Source organism: Sinocyclocheilus grahami, unplaced genomic scaffold, assembly GCF_001515645.1.
Source record: "Sinocyclocheilus grahami isolate Dianchi unplaced genomic scaffold, SAMN03320097.WGS_v1.1 scaffold161.1, whole genome shotgun sequence".
Taxonomy (NCBI): Eukaryota; Metazoa; Chordata; class Actinopteri; order Cypriniformes; family Cyprinidae; genus Sinocyclocheilus; species Sinocyclocheilus grahami.
The window spans coordinates 363,428-382,792 of NW_015505340.1; the positions used below are offsets into that span (position 1 = coordinate 363,428).

A 19,365-nucleotide genomic window follows, 5' to 3' on the forward strand; every position below is an offset into this window, starting at 1 on the left:
CATTTTCATATGTAGCACATTTTCAAGATACATTCTTCACGTATTTGCATTGGCAGATTTAGTTTTCTTTGAGTGGCAAAAATACTCTTAAGAATATACATATTCTTCTTTCTAATACCCTTATTAACATTAATATATTTATAATATGTCATTATAAAAAATTTTAACATAATATTGCACTTAATTTAATATTGCACACATAAATGGAAGGGAAACCACTATGTGTCCTCGACCTCATCAGAGAGTCGCCACGGCTATATTGTTCCTCTTCTGTCAAAGCATCTGAAGCTCCGCTCTCTTGCTGACATTGTTTTGACAAGGTGGTGATGCTTTCACAACTCCCAATTTACATTTTAAAAGCCCCGTCATTAATGTGTTCATCTTGATGTTCGCATCAATGTGGGAAGCCTCAGACACTTTTTACGCCCTGTCCCGTTTCTTTGCTATAAATAGAGAAGATCTGATTTGGGCTGTTTTGAAATGAGATCCTTCAGGGGCTTTAGGGAACTTCATCCTCACCATATTGGCTCTAACACTTAGTCAGATTAGTTTGGGCATCTGAGTGCATCTGAGAGATACGGAGTTCAGCGCAGTCTCCATTCCCGCTCGCAAACCAGCGCTAAGTGCTACCGTTCAAACTGAAACTGGAAACAAATATGCTTTCACACAGCCTGACTGGTGGAGGAGATACACCCCTGCCCCGGATGAATGGTATTCTATCTCAGAGCGCCACTCTGCTTTAAAAACGCTACTCTTCTCTTTGTTATTATCTTCTCTTCGTTGTTTTCCCTCTTTCTCTTTTTCCTCTCTGCTTTCCTCACAATGAGTCTCATTCTATAACATTTTAGCACAAGTGTTTTTACTTGTAGTATGCGCACAGAATAGGTTCTCACGCAAGGGTGTATGTTGTATATTCCCCTTAATGTTGATGAATCTGTTATTGTAATTGAGGGACTGTGTGCCTGCATATACACCCCTAAGCATCTCCATATAAGGACTTTTTGCACATTCTTACCATTACAGATGCAGGCATGGAGAGGAAGTCCACAAATGGTTAGAAATTGTGCGTTAACATGCAAAAAGAAAGCATTGAATGTGGAAACTAGTTTCACCAGATGGTGACAGTTGCTGAGGTGATAAACAAAGCACAGACAGCATATACAGGCAGCATTTACATAATTACGCAATTATGTACTTCCAGGTGAAGTGAGACAAATAGACCAATATTCTTTGTCTTAGTTCTTCTTTGTGTCACTTTCAAAATAAATAATTTTTCAGTTTAAATGCTTTTTTAAATGTAATTTATTTCTGCGATGACAGCTGAATTTTCAGCAGTCATTACTCCAGTCTTCAGTATCACATGATCAGAAATCATTCGAATATGCTGATTTGTTGCTCAAAAAACATTTTGTATTGTCAAATAAATTTTCAAAAGAGCAGATCTGATTTGAAATAGAAATCGTTTGTAAAATTATAAATGTCTTTTCGTTCACTGATCAATATTATGTGTCCTTGCTGAAAATAAAAAATACTGTCCCCAAACTTAACGATATGCATACACAGAATGTTTGGCACATTATGAATGTGTATGGAAAATTCTTATCATCACAATTTGGACACATGTGGCTTAAGTTAAGGGTTTAGTGTGGTTTACAGTTTCCCGTGTTATGTGAATCAAACCTTTCCTCCATGTAGTCGGTTCACATGTTATCAAGAATAATCCGATCCGTTGCTTTGTGTGAGAATGATGTCTGTGATTAAAGTACAGTATGCAACAAAAACATGATAAAAAAAAGCAAGATGAGTTTTTAAATGTGCACAGAGCGACAAGCTTCAGTCCTGTGGTGTGTACTTGGCTTTAGTGAATAAGACCCGATATCTATAACACATAAACACACACACACACACACTGTTCAGATTCTTCGGAGTATACAGAAGGAAGTCTGTTAGCTGCTCTACGGCTCAGCATTCTCTGGAATCACTGTTGTCTCTGTCAGCATTTGCTCGTTTAATGGCCTGCTCCTATATCAGCGCTCCTTCCCCCTCTCGTGTCCGTAGGAAATGCGCCCTGCTTTTTTTTTTTAGCGTGCTAACTGCAAAAATAAACAAACAGACAAGTCCTATCCACCTGTCTGTCCTCGCTTGGCCCTCTCCCAGGTGCGGCGGGGTGTGCTCTCCCTGCACTTGCACCCTGGGCCTGAAGGGCTTTGTGTTGTTTTGCTGCCAGGATGATCAATGGCTTGTTTGTGATAGTGGGGAGAGATGGCCCGGACCACACAGCCGCAGCGAGCAGGGGGAGGTTAAGGAGGAATGCTGAGCCGGTTAGGGAAATCTGCAGCCTGCACCTGTTGCTGAGTGTTGCTGGGCCAGTGGGGTGGTCGGACGTCACATGGGCTCTGCTTCACATGAAGCTGGGACTTGTTTCTCAACCTTCTCCTCCTTCCCTTCATAGCTGCAGCCTGGGCTTGTGTCTCCGGTTAGGAAGAGGAAAATCAAAGCTGGTTTTACCTTAGTGACACTTTAGTAACTTTGTTCATTTAGAGAGAGTAATTGTCATTCACCTCTGACTAAATGTATTAGTCTATCGATATAATTATTTTTTTCTTTGAAAATAAATTAATAGTTTTATTCCATAAGAATGCATAAAATGTATTAAAAGTCACAATGAAGACAAACATATTTCTATTTCAAATAAATGCTTTTATTTTGAACTTTCCAGTCATCAAAGAATCTTGAAAAAAATGTATCACGGTTTCCACAAAAAATATTAAGCAGCACAACTGTTTTCAACTACAGTAATAAACAGAAATGTTTCTTATGCACGAAATCAGCATATTAGAATAATTTCTGAAGTATCATGTGACACTGAAGACTGGAGTAATGATGCTGAAAATTCAGCTTTTCCATTACAGGAATGTTACATTTTAGAGCAGGGGTGCCCAACCCTGCTCCTGGCGATCGACTGTCCTGCAAAGTTTAGCTCCAACTCTAATCAAAGACACCTGCCTTTAATTTTTAAGTGATCCTGAATACCCTAATTAGTTGCTTCAGGTGTGTTTGATTAGGGTTGGAGCTGAACTTTGCAGGAGAGTCGATCGCCAGGAGCAGGGTTGGGCACCCCTGTTTTAGAGCATATTAAAATTTAAAAAAATAGACAGTTATTGTAAATGATAATAATATTTCACAATATTACTGTTTTACTAAAATAAATGCAGCCTTGGTGAGCATGAGAGACTTCTTTCAAAAAAAAAATTTAACCTCTTACAGGTTAAAAAATATGAACGGTAAAGTTTTTTTAATTTTTTTTATGTGAATTTTTGAAAATTGTAAAATGTGTACAAGTACTATTTTAATAAACTTTTTTTTCATGTTTGTGAATTTTCAGCAAAAAATATTTACGCAATAGTATACTTCAAATTTTTTTTTGGGGGGGGGGGTATTTTCAGTAACTATTTTGTAAAATAAGGCTTTGTTTCTTTTATTAAACTGCAAATTTTAGGATTAGAAGAAATAGATCTTTAGTGTCATTGTTTAAAATCAACGAAAAACTATTTAACTATTTATTTTTAAGTAAACGTTTCTATTTTCAGGGGTGAATTTTTCAATTCATTTTTTTTAATTTGAGCAACATTGTGCATCTCATTTGTTGTCATTATATTGTATATATGTACTGTATCACACTGACCTCTAAATATCATGACTGCACCACCCATTGAAATTTAGTTGACCGCTAGTCTTTTATAGTTTCCTAACCAGATGTGACTTGATAAATGAGTGAGAAAACCTCTTCCATGCAAATCTTTTTGTTTTGGTTCTCTGGTCAATTTTGTTCCAACCACGTCTTGTCTGCATCTCTGATGTAGCGGTGATCGGCTCGTCCACAGTGAAATCTCATAGTTCCCACAGAACATAAAATTAAACATAAAATATCGATTGTGTATCCATTTTTTGTGTGAACAGGCATATTACTGGTCACCTGAAACTTGATGTTTTGCACCTGATATTTATACCTGGTATAAAACTCACATGTCAGATCATGTATTGAGGCTCAATCCACTAATACTGGCTCAAATTCTTGTGACATCCATGGGTAAGTTTTAAAAGTATGACCAGTCCTGTTTAGGATTTAAAGTTGCAAATTAGCTTAGTCCATTACTCCCGCCGTCAGAAATGTGAGGGCGGAACATGAGCTGCCTGCATGCCTAGGATGACTGAAAGCCTGGGCTGATGATGTCATGTGTCAGCCCTCCTGACTCATCATTTGTCTAATTGAGCTTTGCATCATGGGACAGGGACAGGCCCTCTCCCTCCCTTAACTGTCTGAAGCCACATTCCCCTCTAATCCATAACTAATACTGGCTAATACTACAGCACACGATCACACCACCCCATAGGGCATGATCCTTCACACACTGGACACTACTGCCAACTACTCCGCCAACAACTTGCCCACTATGGTTCCTTAATCACATACGCTCACGCAACCTCAGCACGTTGGTGCATCGCTGCACCCTGAATGCTACTTGACTCATAATCGCACAGCCATAGTTTCGGCTCGGCCCACACAAAATCTGACCCACTGGATTCAAACGCCCATCATTTGATAATCTTTCAGATTTGTCAGAGGAGCCTAGCAGCTGGCACACATACTCCAACACAAATAGGGAGCAAGTTGTTTTTAGTATATTAGAATCATACAGCACAACTAATCTAGTCTGATTCTTGAATGTATAGCTCTTATATGCTATTTTTTTAGTGGCTTAAAACTGTACAGTACAGAGAATGTGCACTAATTTCTGAATAAATTACTCTTATGAGGTGGATCTTTTTAGTGAGACAAACACACTACAGTTCAAAAGTTTGGGATCAGTTAGATTTTAATACTAATATTGCAATTAGTACTGCATCAAAGATGCTTTAATTTATTTAAAAATGACAGTAAAGACTTTTAAATTATAATATTAAGCAGTTGACTCAATATGTTTCTCGATTTACTTTGTCTGCAATTCCTCTATGTCCTGTATTGTGTGTATTGAGTATTTATACTTTGTCTACTAAAGAAAGAAAGCTGGTGGACTTGTGCTTATTACAAGCAAGATGTTTTATTGCCCTATTTTGGAAAAATACCAATTGCCCTTCCCTTTGAAAAACTTAATATCTTGTTTGGCTCTTGAAAAGCTTATGTATGTAACAAGGAAGAAACTCTTGGAGGTGTTTTTGGACTTTGTGAAAAATGGAGAGATTGAAGAAGCTTTAGATGCATGAAGTTATGGAATGTAAGAATGTTTATGAGGACTGCATGATATAAATCAATGCTTACAGTGTTTTTTTGTTGTTGTTTTTTAATCCTGGCTGGGGTATTTTCTGATGAATTGTGTTGTGTTTTTGTAAAATCTCAATAAAGATATGTTATACAAAATTTTAAGCAGTACAACGGTTTTCAGCATTGATAATAATAAGAAATGTTTCTTGGGCACCAAGTCAGCATATTAGAATGATTTCTTAAGGATCAAAACTGTAGTAATGTCTCCAAAAAAAAATTTTGCTTTGCCATCACAGGAATAAATTACATTTTAAAATACATTTAAACAGAAAACATTTATAAGCAAAATATTTAAATTTTTATTATTGAAATGTAATTAATTATAAATAAATTATATAATTTTTTTATTAAAATATTTTTTATTATAATTCACAATATTATTATATTTTGAGCATAAGAGACATCTAAAAAAAACGTAACTGACTCCAAACCTTTGTTTTTTTTTTTATAGCCTATTACATTATATTTAGTAGTTTTAAAGTTTTTTTTTATTACATTTATTATTTTTAAAGTGTATTATTAAAATTAAATACATTTCATTTTAATATTTTATTTTAATAAATTGATCTTTGCAGTGGCAGTGTGCCGATTTTTGTTCACTTATAGTGAAGTGCTTTATTTGATCGAGCACCTGCCTAAAGTTTCTGCGTGTACGCATATTATATTTTCTTTTGATATTATTAAAGTTATCTTATCATTTGCCAGTGAATTTGTTTTTATTTCCTTTTTTTGTAAATAAATATAATTATGTCTCTTTAGGGTGTTTTGGGTAGTAGCCATGATGTTGCTATGTAGGCGCTAAGGTGTTTTGAGTAATATTTAGCATGTTGCCATGCAATTTGTGGGATGATCTGAGATGTTGCCCACTTTTGAGTCTTTATGATATTCTGGTCCCTAGATATGACTCAGATTCTTCCTTCAATGAAGGTCTGATCACTTAAAGTAATAGCACACCTCGTTTCCGTTTGGCTCTAGTTATGGCCGAGAGCTTTCAGTCCTTTCCCATGCTCTTCCTCCATCTCTCGCCCGACACCTTCACCTCCATCAGCTATACAGCCAGCCCTGACAATACGTCATCCCTTTTTAAATGGTGAATCACCAGCCATAGTTCACATCTGTTCTCGGCTCAAAGAACCTAACCAGGAAAAACAAGCAATTACCAGTGGGCATTTTCAGTCAACTCTTTGGCGAGTCGGCTGGGGGGCTTGGCCGGGGGGGGTATGGTGGGCGGAGGAGATAATGAGACACAGTTAAAAATATCCCAGCACATTGTTTTCGCTGTCCCACATCCTCAGATAAGTGTGTGGCTATTGGCATTTGTTTAGTCACATGGTTGATCGATATCGGTTTTTACAAATTTTGCTTGTGGTCTTTCCAAAAATTGATTACATACTAGTTTGTTTCTGCCTATCTCTGAATATTTTATGTATAAGGTTGGTAAAAGGGGTAAGATACTTGGAGACTATACTGATCATGCCATTTCCTGCAGCCCTCACTTCCTGTCCTGTACACCCTGTCCAGTCAAGCAACCCATGAGGCTGTTCACCTCCTCTGCAGGATGCTGGTCTTTGACCCAGTAAGTGTTCTTGATACTTTATTCTCATAAACTGTAACATTACAATCTAAAGTAGTGGAACATTACAAATTAAACTACATGCTAAAATTAATCAATATAGACCATATTAAATTCATATTTTAAAACACACTTTTGTTTACTTGACAATGTTGTAATGAAACAAAAAATAATCATTTAAATTAAAAAAATAATAATAATTTTTTTATTATATATTTTATATTTATTTTAATATATACATATATATTATTATGATTATTTAAAAATATATTATATAATTTAATATATATTTATATAATTTATACTCATTTCATTTTGAAAATTAAAAATGTACTATATATGATTATAACTCAAATTAAAATATATATGATGTAAATAATTTAAAATATATGCAATTTATATATATATATATATATATATATATATATCATTTAAAAATAAATTTACCTATATAAAACTGTAAAATTGATCAGATTTATTGATTTATTGAAAGGAACGTTTAATTCAAACAAATCTGTTTTCCAATACAGTCGAAGCGGATCTCTGCAAAAGATGCACTGGCACACCCATATCTGGACGAGGGGCGTCTGCGGTACCACACCTGCATGTGCAAATGCTGCTACACCACTTCCTCTGGCCGCGTCTACACCAGTGACTTTGAGCCTGTCACTAACCCCAAGTTTGATGACGGCTTTGAGAAAAACCTGACGTCAGTTCGGCAGGTCAAAGGTGAGCGCGCTTATAATCAATTCAATTGTATTACACCTTGTGCTGATTGCCGTACATATTATACAACACGTGAGACACACATTGTTGGTCTATTCATTTAACCTTTTGTCCTGATCCACCCTCGGTTTGTAGACAGCGTGTTTAGTAGCTAAAGGTCTTAATTTAATTTATTTGAGAGCATGCGCCCGTCATGCCACCGCGTGTTAATCAGAAGTCTTGCTGGGCGTCTCCTGCTCCAGATCCCCCGCTGCTCCTGTTGTTTTTGTCCCTTGTTTTCACCCTTCATTCGGGGCCCCTGGATCTGTGCTTGCCTTCCACTGTCAGCGGATATTAGTGAGAGTCTGTCGCTAAAAGCAGGCTTACTGTGCTGTCGGCTCAAAATAACTCTGCCCTTCACCCTCCCTCCTCTTCCTCCATTCTGTGTGCAACGTGTTTCCACTGGAGGATTAGTCAGTGCAGATGGAGCCGACCGCCTGGAGACTTAAAGCGCTTTAGGGTAGGCAGCCGTGTTTAGAACGAGGGGGGAACCCCTCTTGGATCGACACACGAGGAGTTTCCACATTGGCCAAACTAGTTTTAAGCTTAATCGCTTGTATGCTAAAATAAAGAGTTAAGAGCTTTAGAAGTTATTACAGATAGTATAGTCTGCCTGTAGAATCCTCCTTCAGAATCGACTCTTTGACCTGTAAGGTTACTGCTAGAATAGATTTCTTTATTCAGTGTTTCATTCATAAGTTAGATTTGTCCTGGAAATACAAAATGCTAGATCTAGGTCTAGATAAAAAATCCTGCGAGTCACATCACTTCATCTTTTTTTCTTACAATGATGGAATGATGACAAAATTGCGTGAACTACTAAATGCCTTTAACTGGTTCATGTCATCATTTACTCACTCTCATGTCATTCGAAAATCGAAACCCATATTTTATTCAATAAGACAACAGGAGAAGTGCTTTAATTGTTTTGTGAACTGTCCTTTTAACCATGATAGCACGTAACTTCTAAACTGTTATTTAGAACTGTAACCTGTAATTTATTCCTTATTTCTCAGCATCTCTCCTATTTTCTTCCCCACACAGAGATCATTCATCAGTTCATCCTGGAGCAGCAGAAGGGGAATCGGGTACCGCTCTGTATCAACCCCCAATCAGCTGCCTTCAAAAGCTTTATCAGGTGAGGCCGCCGTCCACTTTACATAATCTGCTGCTTATGAGTGGATCTCATGATCAAGTGTCCAGGTTATATTTTACACTGAAAAAATGGCATAGAGAAATTAGTCCTGTGTTTAGGACCTTTAAAATTTTGCATTGTGATATTTTTTCATCACAAAGCTTCTCATCACTGTAATGTGAATATATATTATATATTTATATATTATATTGTGTGTGTGTATATATATATATATATATTTAATAAGTAAAATCAGCATAAATTTACATAAATTTAAATCAGTAGAAGTATGACAGCTTGTATGTATACATACAGTGTTTTTTACAGATATACTTTATCATTTAAATAATATATCGTTATTTAATTTTTATTTAAGTAATTTAGATTTTACATTTCAAAAGTCAGAATGAGATTTTGTGCCAGTTGTGGCAGGGATTTAAATGTGATACATTTTTATGAAAATAATGTTGTAATGCGAAAAAAAAATTTGTCCTAAAAATAAGCTTCATTTTCTTTATGTAGCAAATAATTTTTCATAATAAACTTTTTTTTATTTTTTATTTTTTTATGAAATAAGAGCCAGACAGTTGTTGACATTTTGTGAGATTCACCTTTACGTCCATGTTCTCATCTTCAGGGTTAACAGACATGCCAAATCAAAGCCAGTGAGCATGAATGTCATGTTTTTGACGGGGAGCCATGTTTTGAAAATGCTTTGGGTTGAAAGCAACATGCCATTGTTTAATATTTAGGCAAACTTTTTACATAAAAAGGTGTTTAATATAGTTTCTAACTGTAATTGCTTACACCTACAGCAACTTTTTGTGTCTTAACAAATCTAGAGCTTTTCAGGCTTATTTTGCAACTTATTTCTTAGTGTTTCAACACTAGATGGAGACATCTTCTTATCCTTAAAGCAAGACATAACAATCCCCTTTCTTTCTTTCTTTCTTTCTGTCCACAGCTCAACAGTAGCTCAGCCCTCTGAGATGCCTCCATCTCCTCTAGTTTGGGAGTAGCTGAGGACGGCGGAGAAGATGGCGTTGATAACAGTGGTGGTGGACATCCCTCCGGCAGCCCGTCCCGCACCCACCCCTCGCCCTCCTGGACTACTGACCCCCAGACATCCCCAAAACCTGCGTAGCATTTCACTGGAATCTAGGACTAGCCATGTCGCTGATGTGTGTGTGTGCATACTGTAATACTTACTAAATGGAGTTTTATAGAAGCAACCACTGCTGATGAGTTCAAGCGGGACACGGGACGGGTGGGCATGGTCACGGGGGGTCCGTTCGTTCATACCCACTGCTCTGTAGTAGTATACTAAAGGTTCGTGAAGGGTACGAACCTGTACTTTCGGCAGACGAAGTCGAGCCCTGTGGACTTGAATGTATTTTGAACAGCAGGGCGGCAGAATCTGTGCAGTATCCCTGAAGGAAAACTCATCACGACTATGTGTGCAAGTAATCATGCTTTATTTATTCATGGAAACAGGAAGTGCAGTGCTTCATGTAGTATGGAAAGAAGGCAAGTTCCTCTGAATCTGTCTTTCGTTCACGCTAGAACCAGGGTCGAAAAAACACTGTCCTCATTAGTAGCCTATTCATTAGGCCCATCCATATCAATTTGTTCCAGGCCTTGTGAATTTAGGTGACGGCCCTCATGAAAGGTGCGGTCACATTAACTGCTGCTCGGAATTTTGAGGGCAAAATCCAGTTGTTTCAGGATTCTGTGCGGTTTGTGTGCGGGCGAAAATATTCCTGATGTTCAAGTTGGTCACATGAATTTGCTGCACCAACTGACAGAAAGCTGCTTAGTTTAGAAGTACAGTACTTTGGTGTGTGAGCTGTGCTTAATACATCATTACGCTATTGACGAAAATCGGCAGCAAAATTGAAATATCACTAGTGTGACTGCACCTTAACAACTGTGACCACTCGTTTGGCTAGAGTGAGCTGCTCATTGCGTTTTTTGCCTTCTACGGCGGTGTGATTTTTACGACTTTCTTCCATTTTTGCTGTCATCTACACTCTTCCTTTCTTTCTCTGTCGATCTATCTTTGTTCGTATCTCGCTTTCCGTCTCATATTCAACTTTCGTCAGTAAAAAAAATCAGTATTCCTTAGCACTTGGCAGAGATACTGATCCGTAGGCTTCTCTTAGTACTCCTGAATGTGGATGTGTTGTGTCAGTATTTAGTGCTTTGGGTGGGTGACTGAACGGCACAGTGACTCGAAAGGATCCAAAGCATGCAAGATTGGCCCGAGGCAAAATGCTCGTACCAAAAGGGTTTATTTGAAGAGAAGGAGACTTAGTGAGAAAACCCAACTAGCATGTAGCGAAATGACATGGGGAGGTTTGTTTTCAGATGACCTTTGAACCTTGCTCTCCCTGATGGAGTATCTAAAATAGCATGCAAATGAAATTAAAGCCTAAAAATAAAAATAATAATAAGCAAATAAATAAATAATAGGTTGAACAATCAAATCATTCCATAATTGCAATGGTATGTTACAAAATCTTGTCTATGAAGACAAGTGACGCCATTGCGAGTGCATGTATGGACCCCGTGCATGCTTCTAACTGACTGTGGCATCACGCTTGTGATCCTGTAGATGTCAGTTCAGTGTCGTCTACTTTGACCCCCCTCAAAAGCCCTTTTTCTGTTAAAAGACTCAAGGCGATGATGGATCTGAAAAGGATGCCTGGGAAATAGTGTGTATTGTTGGTCTGGAACGTAATTGGGAGTAGTTTTCACTCTCTGTACCATGCTTAAATTTCCCATAATGATTTCTGTCACTGTCTTGGACTAAAAGAAAACAAATGGAAAATATTTAATATATTTTTAGAGAATTATTTTTATTTCTTCCTCAATGTGCTAGGGCATGCTTTCCCATGATCCACTGACTATGGTATGTAAATAAGTGAGTAGCAGGTAGAAATGAAAAATCTACGAAAAAATAAAACCTATAAAAAAATCGCCAAACAAAGAAAATGTAATACTGCTGTATAGAAGTTGAATTAGCCTGCACATTTTTTAGGGCTGTGAAATTTTATTTTATTTTTGAGACTTGCATATAAATGTACATATGTTTTTTCTCTCTCTCTTTTCTTCTTCTTTTTATTTTCCCCTGCACTAGAAAGTGTAGACAAAGAAATAATCCAAATCAGTATAGTACAAAAACAAACAAAAAACACATAACCAATTATGTTAATTGTGTCTTGTGTGCTGCAGAGCTGTGGATATGAGTATTGAAGTAGAGCCCTTTTTAATTATTATTATTATTATTAATCTCTTTTAAAGAAACACTGAACTGTTTGTGTATATGTATATAAAGGATTCACATTGTTGGTCTCTACCTCTCGAGCTCAATGACTTGGTTGTTTACCTCCACGCTTTTATTGTTATGTGGAGTTTATAAAACTTGAATGTCCCTTCCAACTTTTATATTCCTATCAAACCCTGTATAAAGAAATCAAGTCATTAAAATTGCGATTGGTTGGAGGTGGTTCCCATCATCATATCCTTGTACAAAGTACCATGTTCTCACCCCAGTGTTCTTTGACTGTTAGATCACACAGCATACCCACAACGATAAACATGGTATCCTTCACCGAGAGCCGTCGGATGAGATAAACATACAAAATACGTACCAACTTAAGAAGCGGGCGTACCTAAGATAGTGTGCGGATGCAAACAGAGCCTGTGAGAAGAGAATAACACACACGCTCGATCGGGCCAAATAGGGAAGGTACTGCACTTGCTGTCAAGTTTTTATAAGGAAGTTTGAAGTTTATACTCAGAGTTAATGGTATTTGAATACATTTTACGACATATATGACTATAATATAAAATTTGCATTCAATGCCCTGAAAGCAGAGGAGGTGATTCTTAGGGACCGGAAGGACTCTGTGGATGTGTTCTGTGTTTTGAAAATCACTGGTCTCTTTTCAGAGTGTAGATTTGAAGTACAGTGGTGACGCTCATTAAATGTTGACATTTAAAAAAGTGTGTTGTTTCTGTCCTTATTTTACTTACAATAAGGGGGGGGGGGGCTGATGACCAAGTTAAACTGAGTGCCAAACTGTGAACTTCAAATGGCAGTATTTGGAAAGGTGTTTAGTTTGTCTCTTTTTTCAAACGTGAGTTTTGAGCAGTGTAGAGCAGCGCTTGTTGTTTGTCATTTCTCCGATCACAAATGCAGACATGGTTTTATGTTTATGCGTCGCCATATGCAACGCAATCCGTAAAAAGACAGTATAAGTCATTATAATCCGTAATTATGTCCCCACTGGATGCAACAAAAGCCTCGTTTATAATGGGTTTTAATGTTTTTGTCTCGTCGCTCCGGCCGGGACACGGCATCACAATATGGTAGGGGCGTAACATTTCCGTCACACGCTTGAGGTATTCGGCCAATCACAACGCACTGGATAGCTGGCCAATCAGAGCACACCTCGCTTCCTCAGACCGATGAGCTTTGTAAAATCGAAAGGCGGGGCATAGAGGAGAAACAATAATGTACAGTATGTGCTAAATAATGTGTTTTTTAACCTTAAACCGCATAAACACATTGCATTACACCAAATACACAAAATAATGTTCTTTTTAGCAACATCATATGACCCCTTTAACAGGATGTCTCATAGAGTGGAAATAGAAAGTTAAAGTTGGCTATTAATCAGTGAGAGAAGGGCTGTTAGCTTAGATGAGGGTGCCAAATTAAAGTTCATTTTGATATTAATCATATTTTGAAATTGTTATACAAATCTTTCAGTAAGAGTAAAACAAACCAACTAATCTTGCTAATGCTTATGTTTATGCTTATGCTTGTATTTTTCCCACCAAAATGATGTCACTTCCTAGAGGATGAAGTCAGGAGGATGAAATTGAGGGCAGGAAAAAAATCAACAGTATAAAGTGAATACCAATTAAAACAGTGGTTTTCAAAATGAGTTAAAATAAGATAATAAAAAAGGAATAAACATAAAAATGAAGATATTTGTCATTTAAATTCAGCCTCTCAACAACTGTTTGTTTCTTTGAAGAACCAGGGTCCTCACTCTTTAGAAAACGGAGGTAGCCTAATTTCAAGACCTAAGAGTCATTTTATACATTTTATAAATATGCATTTTTCTAGTTATGGCTATCTCTAAAATATTTTATCAGAAATTGTGAGTAAAAATGTTCTTTAAAATCTTTATCCTTAATGATTAAATCGTGAACAACTGGAAAATCAAGAGCCTTCAAATAGTGTTAAGGACAATGGAGGGCCATTGAGTCAAAAATGTTGAGAACCACTGAATTAAAACATTCTTTTATTTAAATTATTTAGTTTGATTAGATTAAAGGAAAGACTTCAAGGAATTTATGGAACTTTAAAGCAAAAATTTTTTTTTTTACTTTTTCTGGCATGTTCTCAATCCAAGAAGTACAAATTTGAAAGATTAAATCGTATGTTCACTTAATTCTGATACATTCACATAAACAAAACGGGGTTTTTTCTTGCAACATTTGTGTAATCTATCCATGTTTTGTTGAAGTGTCAAATAATCAAGACGTCTAAGTGTGATCATGGAATCATGGAAGAGTAAAAACAGATTAGAAAAGATGGCAAATCCTGGGGGAACGTTTCAGAAAGTACAGCTCATTATAGGGGTTCACACCTCTTTCAAGAAACTTTGTTTCTAAATGATCTTTCATCAGGACAAACGTGATTTATGCATCTTATTTTTTTTTAAATGTTCTACTTTATATAGAATTACCTGCCACAAGATGTGTCAGAGAAATCATGAAACATGAGTATTATTTTCATAGACACAACAGTTAATGCCAGTATTGTTGGATTCCTTTACCAAGGAATTTGTGATAGAAGTAGGTCAGCTAAGTGAAGATCTCATGTCATAGATATTTTAATGTTGTATTGACTTGTGAACGCCAAAAACGACATCTATGAGAAGATAAAGTGACAAAGGCGCAGTGTGAAGGTGCAAGGGATTAATAAACAATGACTACAGTCGTTTATTACATTGTTGGAGAGTCTGAGTATCTTATCTACAAAACAATATTCTGTCAGCTATCAGCCCACACACCATATAACAGAGCCGTCTTTTGTTATAAGGTCAGGAATATAGATTATAATGTTTTACGAGATGCATGTGATTTACATTTTGGTTTAATATCTTGAAAGCTCACAAAATATTATCGCTGATGCGTGGGGAATTCTTCTTGTGAGCGAGTACACACACACACAGCATAAGAATGACTTTGATGCGTCTGGGGCTTTTCTTGCTTAAACAATGAGTGCTTTCACTGGAGTCTCCATGCAGGTGAAATTAGGGGATTGTAGGCCGCCATCTGGACGCTGTAGTGACTCGACCTGCAGACAACAGACAACTGATTCTCAGCACCTTTCATTTAATTTATAGTTCAAACACACAGAAGGGTTGGTTTTTATTAATTTTATTTATTTATTTTTTTTGTAATTGTCAGCGGTGTTCTAACTTAACTACACCGAATTTACAAGAAAAAAATACTTTATTTATTACAAAATTTAAAATGTAATAAATAATAATACTAAGAAGAAGAAGGTGCAGGTAGAGGTCTGCGCGGGACTGATTTTTTCATTTAAATTTCCTCTACTGAAAGAAAGAGAAATAAAAGTGTAGTCTGCACAAAATTGTGTTATTTTATTCGTCTTGTCGAGAGTCTTGAATTTATTGACTTTGACTTGAATTTATATGAATTATCTTAAGACACAAAATTCGTTTAATATTTTATGCAACACAGTAGGGAAAAAAGTGTCAGAGAAAATAAAAAATTTACAAACATTTTATTTCTTATTTTTATTCGTCTTGTCAGGATACAATTCGTTTAACATTGACAACACAATAGGGAAAATGTGTTGCAGAGAGAAAAAAAATATACAAATGTAGGTTGTACAAAAATAGCCTATTAGCTATTTTTATTCGTCTTGTCAAAATACTAAATTCGTTTGACATTTTTCTGTTAACACAGTAGGAAAAGTGTCGCAGAGAAAAATAAATAAATACAACATCTTTCATTTAAAATTATAGGCTAAGCAAAATATACACAAAACCGAGTTAAACGTCCTTCAAGGACAGCGCATTCCCACTTTGCTCCATCCTTGTTCTGCTCTGTCACTCATTGACAACCTGCCTGTTCTGTCTGAGGGCCGTATATTTACCACAGGTACAGCCTGCTCTGAGCATCGTTATGCACATGCTGCGCACAGACCACGCAAATAAAACGCGTGACGGTAAAAGCATGGGTGCAGCGCGTGCATAACAGTCCTGAGTGCAAGCTGTACTGGTGTTCAATAAGAATAAAGCGCAGATATGCTGTTCTAAATGGAAGTCGGGAACGGGATATTGTTAGATCGCCCGCTCCCGTTCAAATTACAGCAGAGTTACCGACCGCTACCGCGTTTTATTCGAGAATTTAATCCCGCGGGCGGGTCACAAAATCCGGTCGGGTCCCGCGGTTGCAGACCTCTAGTGCAGTGTATAAAAACATTTTGTAATTTGTTTGCTGGTCTTTGGAATGGTCATGACAGTAAGACTGAAAGCAAAAGTTTCAATGAGGAACCTCCATATCCATTTTTATTAGGCTAATTATAAATGTAGGCCTAGTACATTGTAAAAAATTGACGGTAAATTTCCAAGATGTCATAATCTTGAATGATGTTACATATGCTTGCACAAGTTTGCAGGCTCTCCCCTGAAATTTAAAACAAAAAATGCATATGATCTGATCATAATATGGGAAGTTCTATCATGTGTTTCAACAATTACCCACCGCAATGAGTGTACTTCCATTACATAAATAAGTTCTGCATTTAAAATAATGAGAGCTTCCACAGTTCCTCTTGTAATGTCATTCATATTTTTCAGTCACGCGACTGGCCCGAAGACCTGTTACGTCGCAATATCGGAAATATTTCTGTTTTAAACCATGAAGGCTGCGTGCCAGCTTTGCGCAAGGGTTGTGCCTGTGAACGTCTTAACCACAGTCAATAGCCTATACAAAGTGAAGGTAAAAATAAAATAAAAATAAAAAGACGAGAGACGAAACTACTTCAACATATAAGGACATATAACGGTCTTGAATTATTCCCTTAATATTTCTCTTGTGGCCCATACATCGTGAAAAAAAGATAAATGTATTTTGCGTTAAACAGGTTGTTTTTGAAAGTCGGTGCTTGAAATAAAGCTGCTCTTAATTTTCATTGATGACTGCAGTTTTCATCATTTTAATTATAGGCCTATAATTCATTGTATAAATTAATAGACCTGTTTTAAAAGACCTAAAAAAAAAAACTTTTTCAATGAGGAGTAGGCTAATAGCCTAATCTTTAATTATCCTCACAGCGCGTCAGATGCGCTATGAAATTATTATAATAATAATAGGCCTAATAATAATAAGAATGTAACATGCCTACATTAATTGGAAATGCCAAATAATCTTATTTTGACAATATTTGATGCTTTTGACAATATCTCTGGCCATAGTCGATACGTGATACGACGCAACCCAGCATGTGGAGGTTATCGCAGGGGACCCCTCCCTAACACGGGGCCCCCTCCGCAGTGCGTGACCTGCGTGCCCGTCCGCTAAGCCATTGTTTACACTATTGTAATATTTGTGAATAATTACAGCATTATTTTACTGAACAGACTTTAATGATGTACAGTTACACAGCAGAGTGAGGACTTTTATTTTGAAATAACAACGCCGCGCTCAAATCAGGAAGTAATTCCACTGTTATCCTTCACCTTTACAGCTCAAACTATGTGCATGTGACGGAGTGTTACACGTCTTATTATGGATGTTACAACTCGAAATTTCCCAGATGTGCTCAATATTATGGTAGTGTTTAGACTCTATAATCAAAGTTAATAAAAGGTCAGGCTTTACGTGAAAGTGAGGGCATACATACTGTAACCCTCATGTCTCCTCTGGCGGGCGCTGAGCTGGTCCGCACGCCGGTGCAGCTCTACCGCTATCTGCTGCGCTGCTGCAAACTCCTGCCTTCAGCAGCCATGCAAAAACACTACCAACACGCCATCAGACAGGTACTTTTATATACGTGAAATACTGTAATTATTGTGAAGAATATAACTGAAGAAATAGTCTGTGTAAAATCACCTGTCCCGCTGTCAGGTGTCAATGTGTTTTTGTCTTTCAGAGCTTTAACAGTCATGTGGATGAGGAGGATCCAGAAAGGATTCAGATGATCATTCAAAGAGCTATATCTGATGCTGACTGGATTTTAAATAAAGTAACCTTCTTTGGCACCTAAAAAAATACGAATGCATTGTTTAAATGACTTCTGATCTTATTTTTTTAATCTTCCTAGTATACTAAAAAGAAGTGACCACTGTGGAGAAATGTTCATCATGAAGCTGACTCAGAACTGCAACGGTCATGCACAGACTGCTGCTAAACATCACATAGTGAAACTGAAACCAGACCCACAGGTTATAAACAAATGTCATATGATCCATATAAACTTTGACAAGTATAACAAATAGCTGAGGTTTACTTGAAAAGCTTTTGTAAAAGCCTTTACGAGTATCTGATTATGTTCTGACATGTCATATACTTGCACAGTACATTTAATGTTTATTTTGTACACTTTAATGAAATGTTAAATAATACATTTAATATTACATTTGAGTATTTTGGTGTTTTTCCCCAAAAAATTATTTTATTTAAAAACAATTTTTTTAAATCCAGTTATTACAGTACTGCCACCAACCTTCTCACTGATCAATTTATTAAAGGGGTCATATGATGCTGCTAAAAAGAACATTATTTTGTGTATTAGGTGTAATGAAATGTGTCTATGTGGTTTAAGGTTCAAAAAACACATTATTTTCCACATACTGTACATTATTGTTTCTCCTCTATGCCCCGCCTTTCTAAGAAGTTACAGGTCTGTGAGAGCCAGAAATCTTGCTTGTTTGTAGGTGACCAAATACTTATTTTACCGAGGAATTTACCAATGAATTCTTTAAAAATGATTCGTGATTTTCTGGATTTTTTTTCTCATTTTGTCTCTCATAGTTGAGGTATACCTATGATTAAAATTACAGGCCTCTCTCATCTTTTTAAGTGGGAGAACTTGCACAATTGGAGGCTGACTAAATACTTTTTTGCCCCACTGTATGTGGGGGCGTGTTAGAACGAGCCGTTTTAGGTAGGTGTGGCTGACTCTTAACTTTTATAAAGAATATCTCTTTGGATTTGAGACTTTAGTCTTTGCAACTTTACAGATCTTCTTTATGCACCAAGAGCTTGTAACACACAAAGAGAAAGGAAACATTGAAATCGCATCATATGACCCCTTTAATGTGAAATAGGCAGTGCAGTGGGCTAATTTTGATGCTTTTTAAAATAATAATTATAATTTTCTTCTTGTGATGAGCAGGTATGGTTTTTATGAATATGATTGTCAGTTTGGTAACGCCTGATGATGTAAATTGTGTTCAATCATACTATCAAATTTTGTGGTATAGATTATGTAATAATATAAGATTATGAATG

The 19,365-nt window shown here is 36.6% G+C and overlaps 2 protein-coding genes across 2 annotated transcripts in view; both read left to right on the top strand.

Moving 5' to 3' along the window:
- The window catches only part of LOC107592924 (serine/threonine-protein kinase NLK), a 41,002-nt gene extending 29,974 nt beyond the window's left edge, over positions 1-11,028 (top strand). Inside the window, exons 7-10 of the mRNA XM_016282507.1 lie at positions 6,813-6,899; positions 7,427-7,625; positions 8,706-8,799; positions 9,761-11,028. Of these exons, the coding sequence (XP_016137993.1) occupies positions 6,813-6,899; positions 7,427-7,625; positions 8,706-8,799; positions 9,761-9,815 (435 nt within the window). The 3' untranslated portion in view covers positions 9,816-11,028. The remainder of the gene's footprint in view (positions 1-6,812; positions 6,900-7,426; positions 7,626-8,705; positions 8,800-9,760) is intronic.
- Positions 11,029-17,557: 6,529 nt separating this feature from the next.
- On the top strand, positions 17,558-18,426 carry lyrm9 (LYR motif containing 9). Its single transcript, XM_016282521.1, has 3 exons — positions 17,558-17,891; positions 18,005-18,097; positions 18,176-18,426. Exons 1-3 carry the CDS (start codon positions 17,766-17,768, stop codon positions 18,191-18,193), a joined length of 237 nt encoding a protein of 78 aa, XP_016138007.1. The 5' UTR covers positions 17,558-17,765; the 3' UTR covers positions 18,194-18,426.
- Positions 18,427-19,365: the final 939 nt, after the last annotated feature.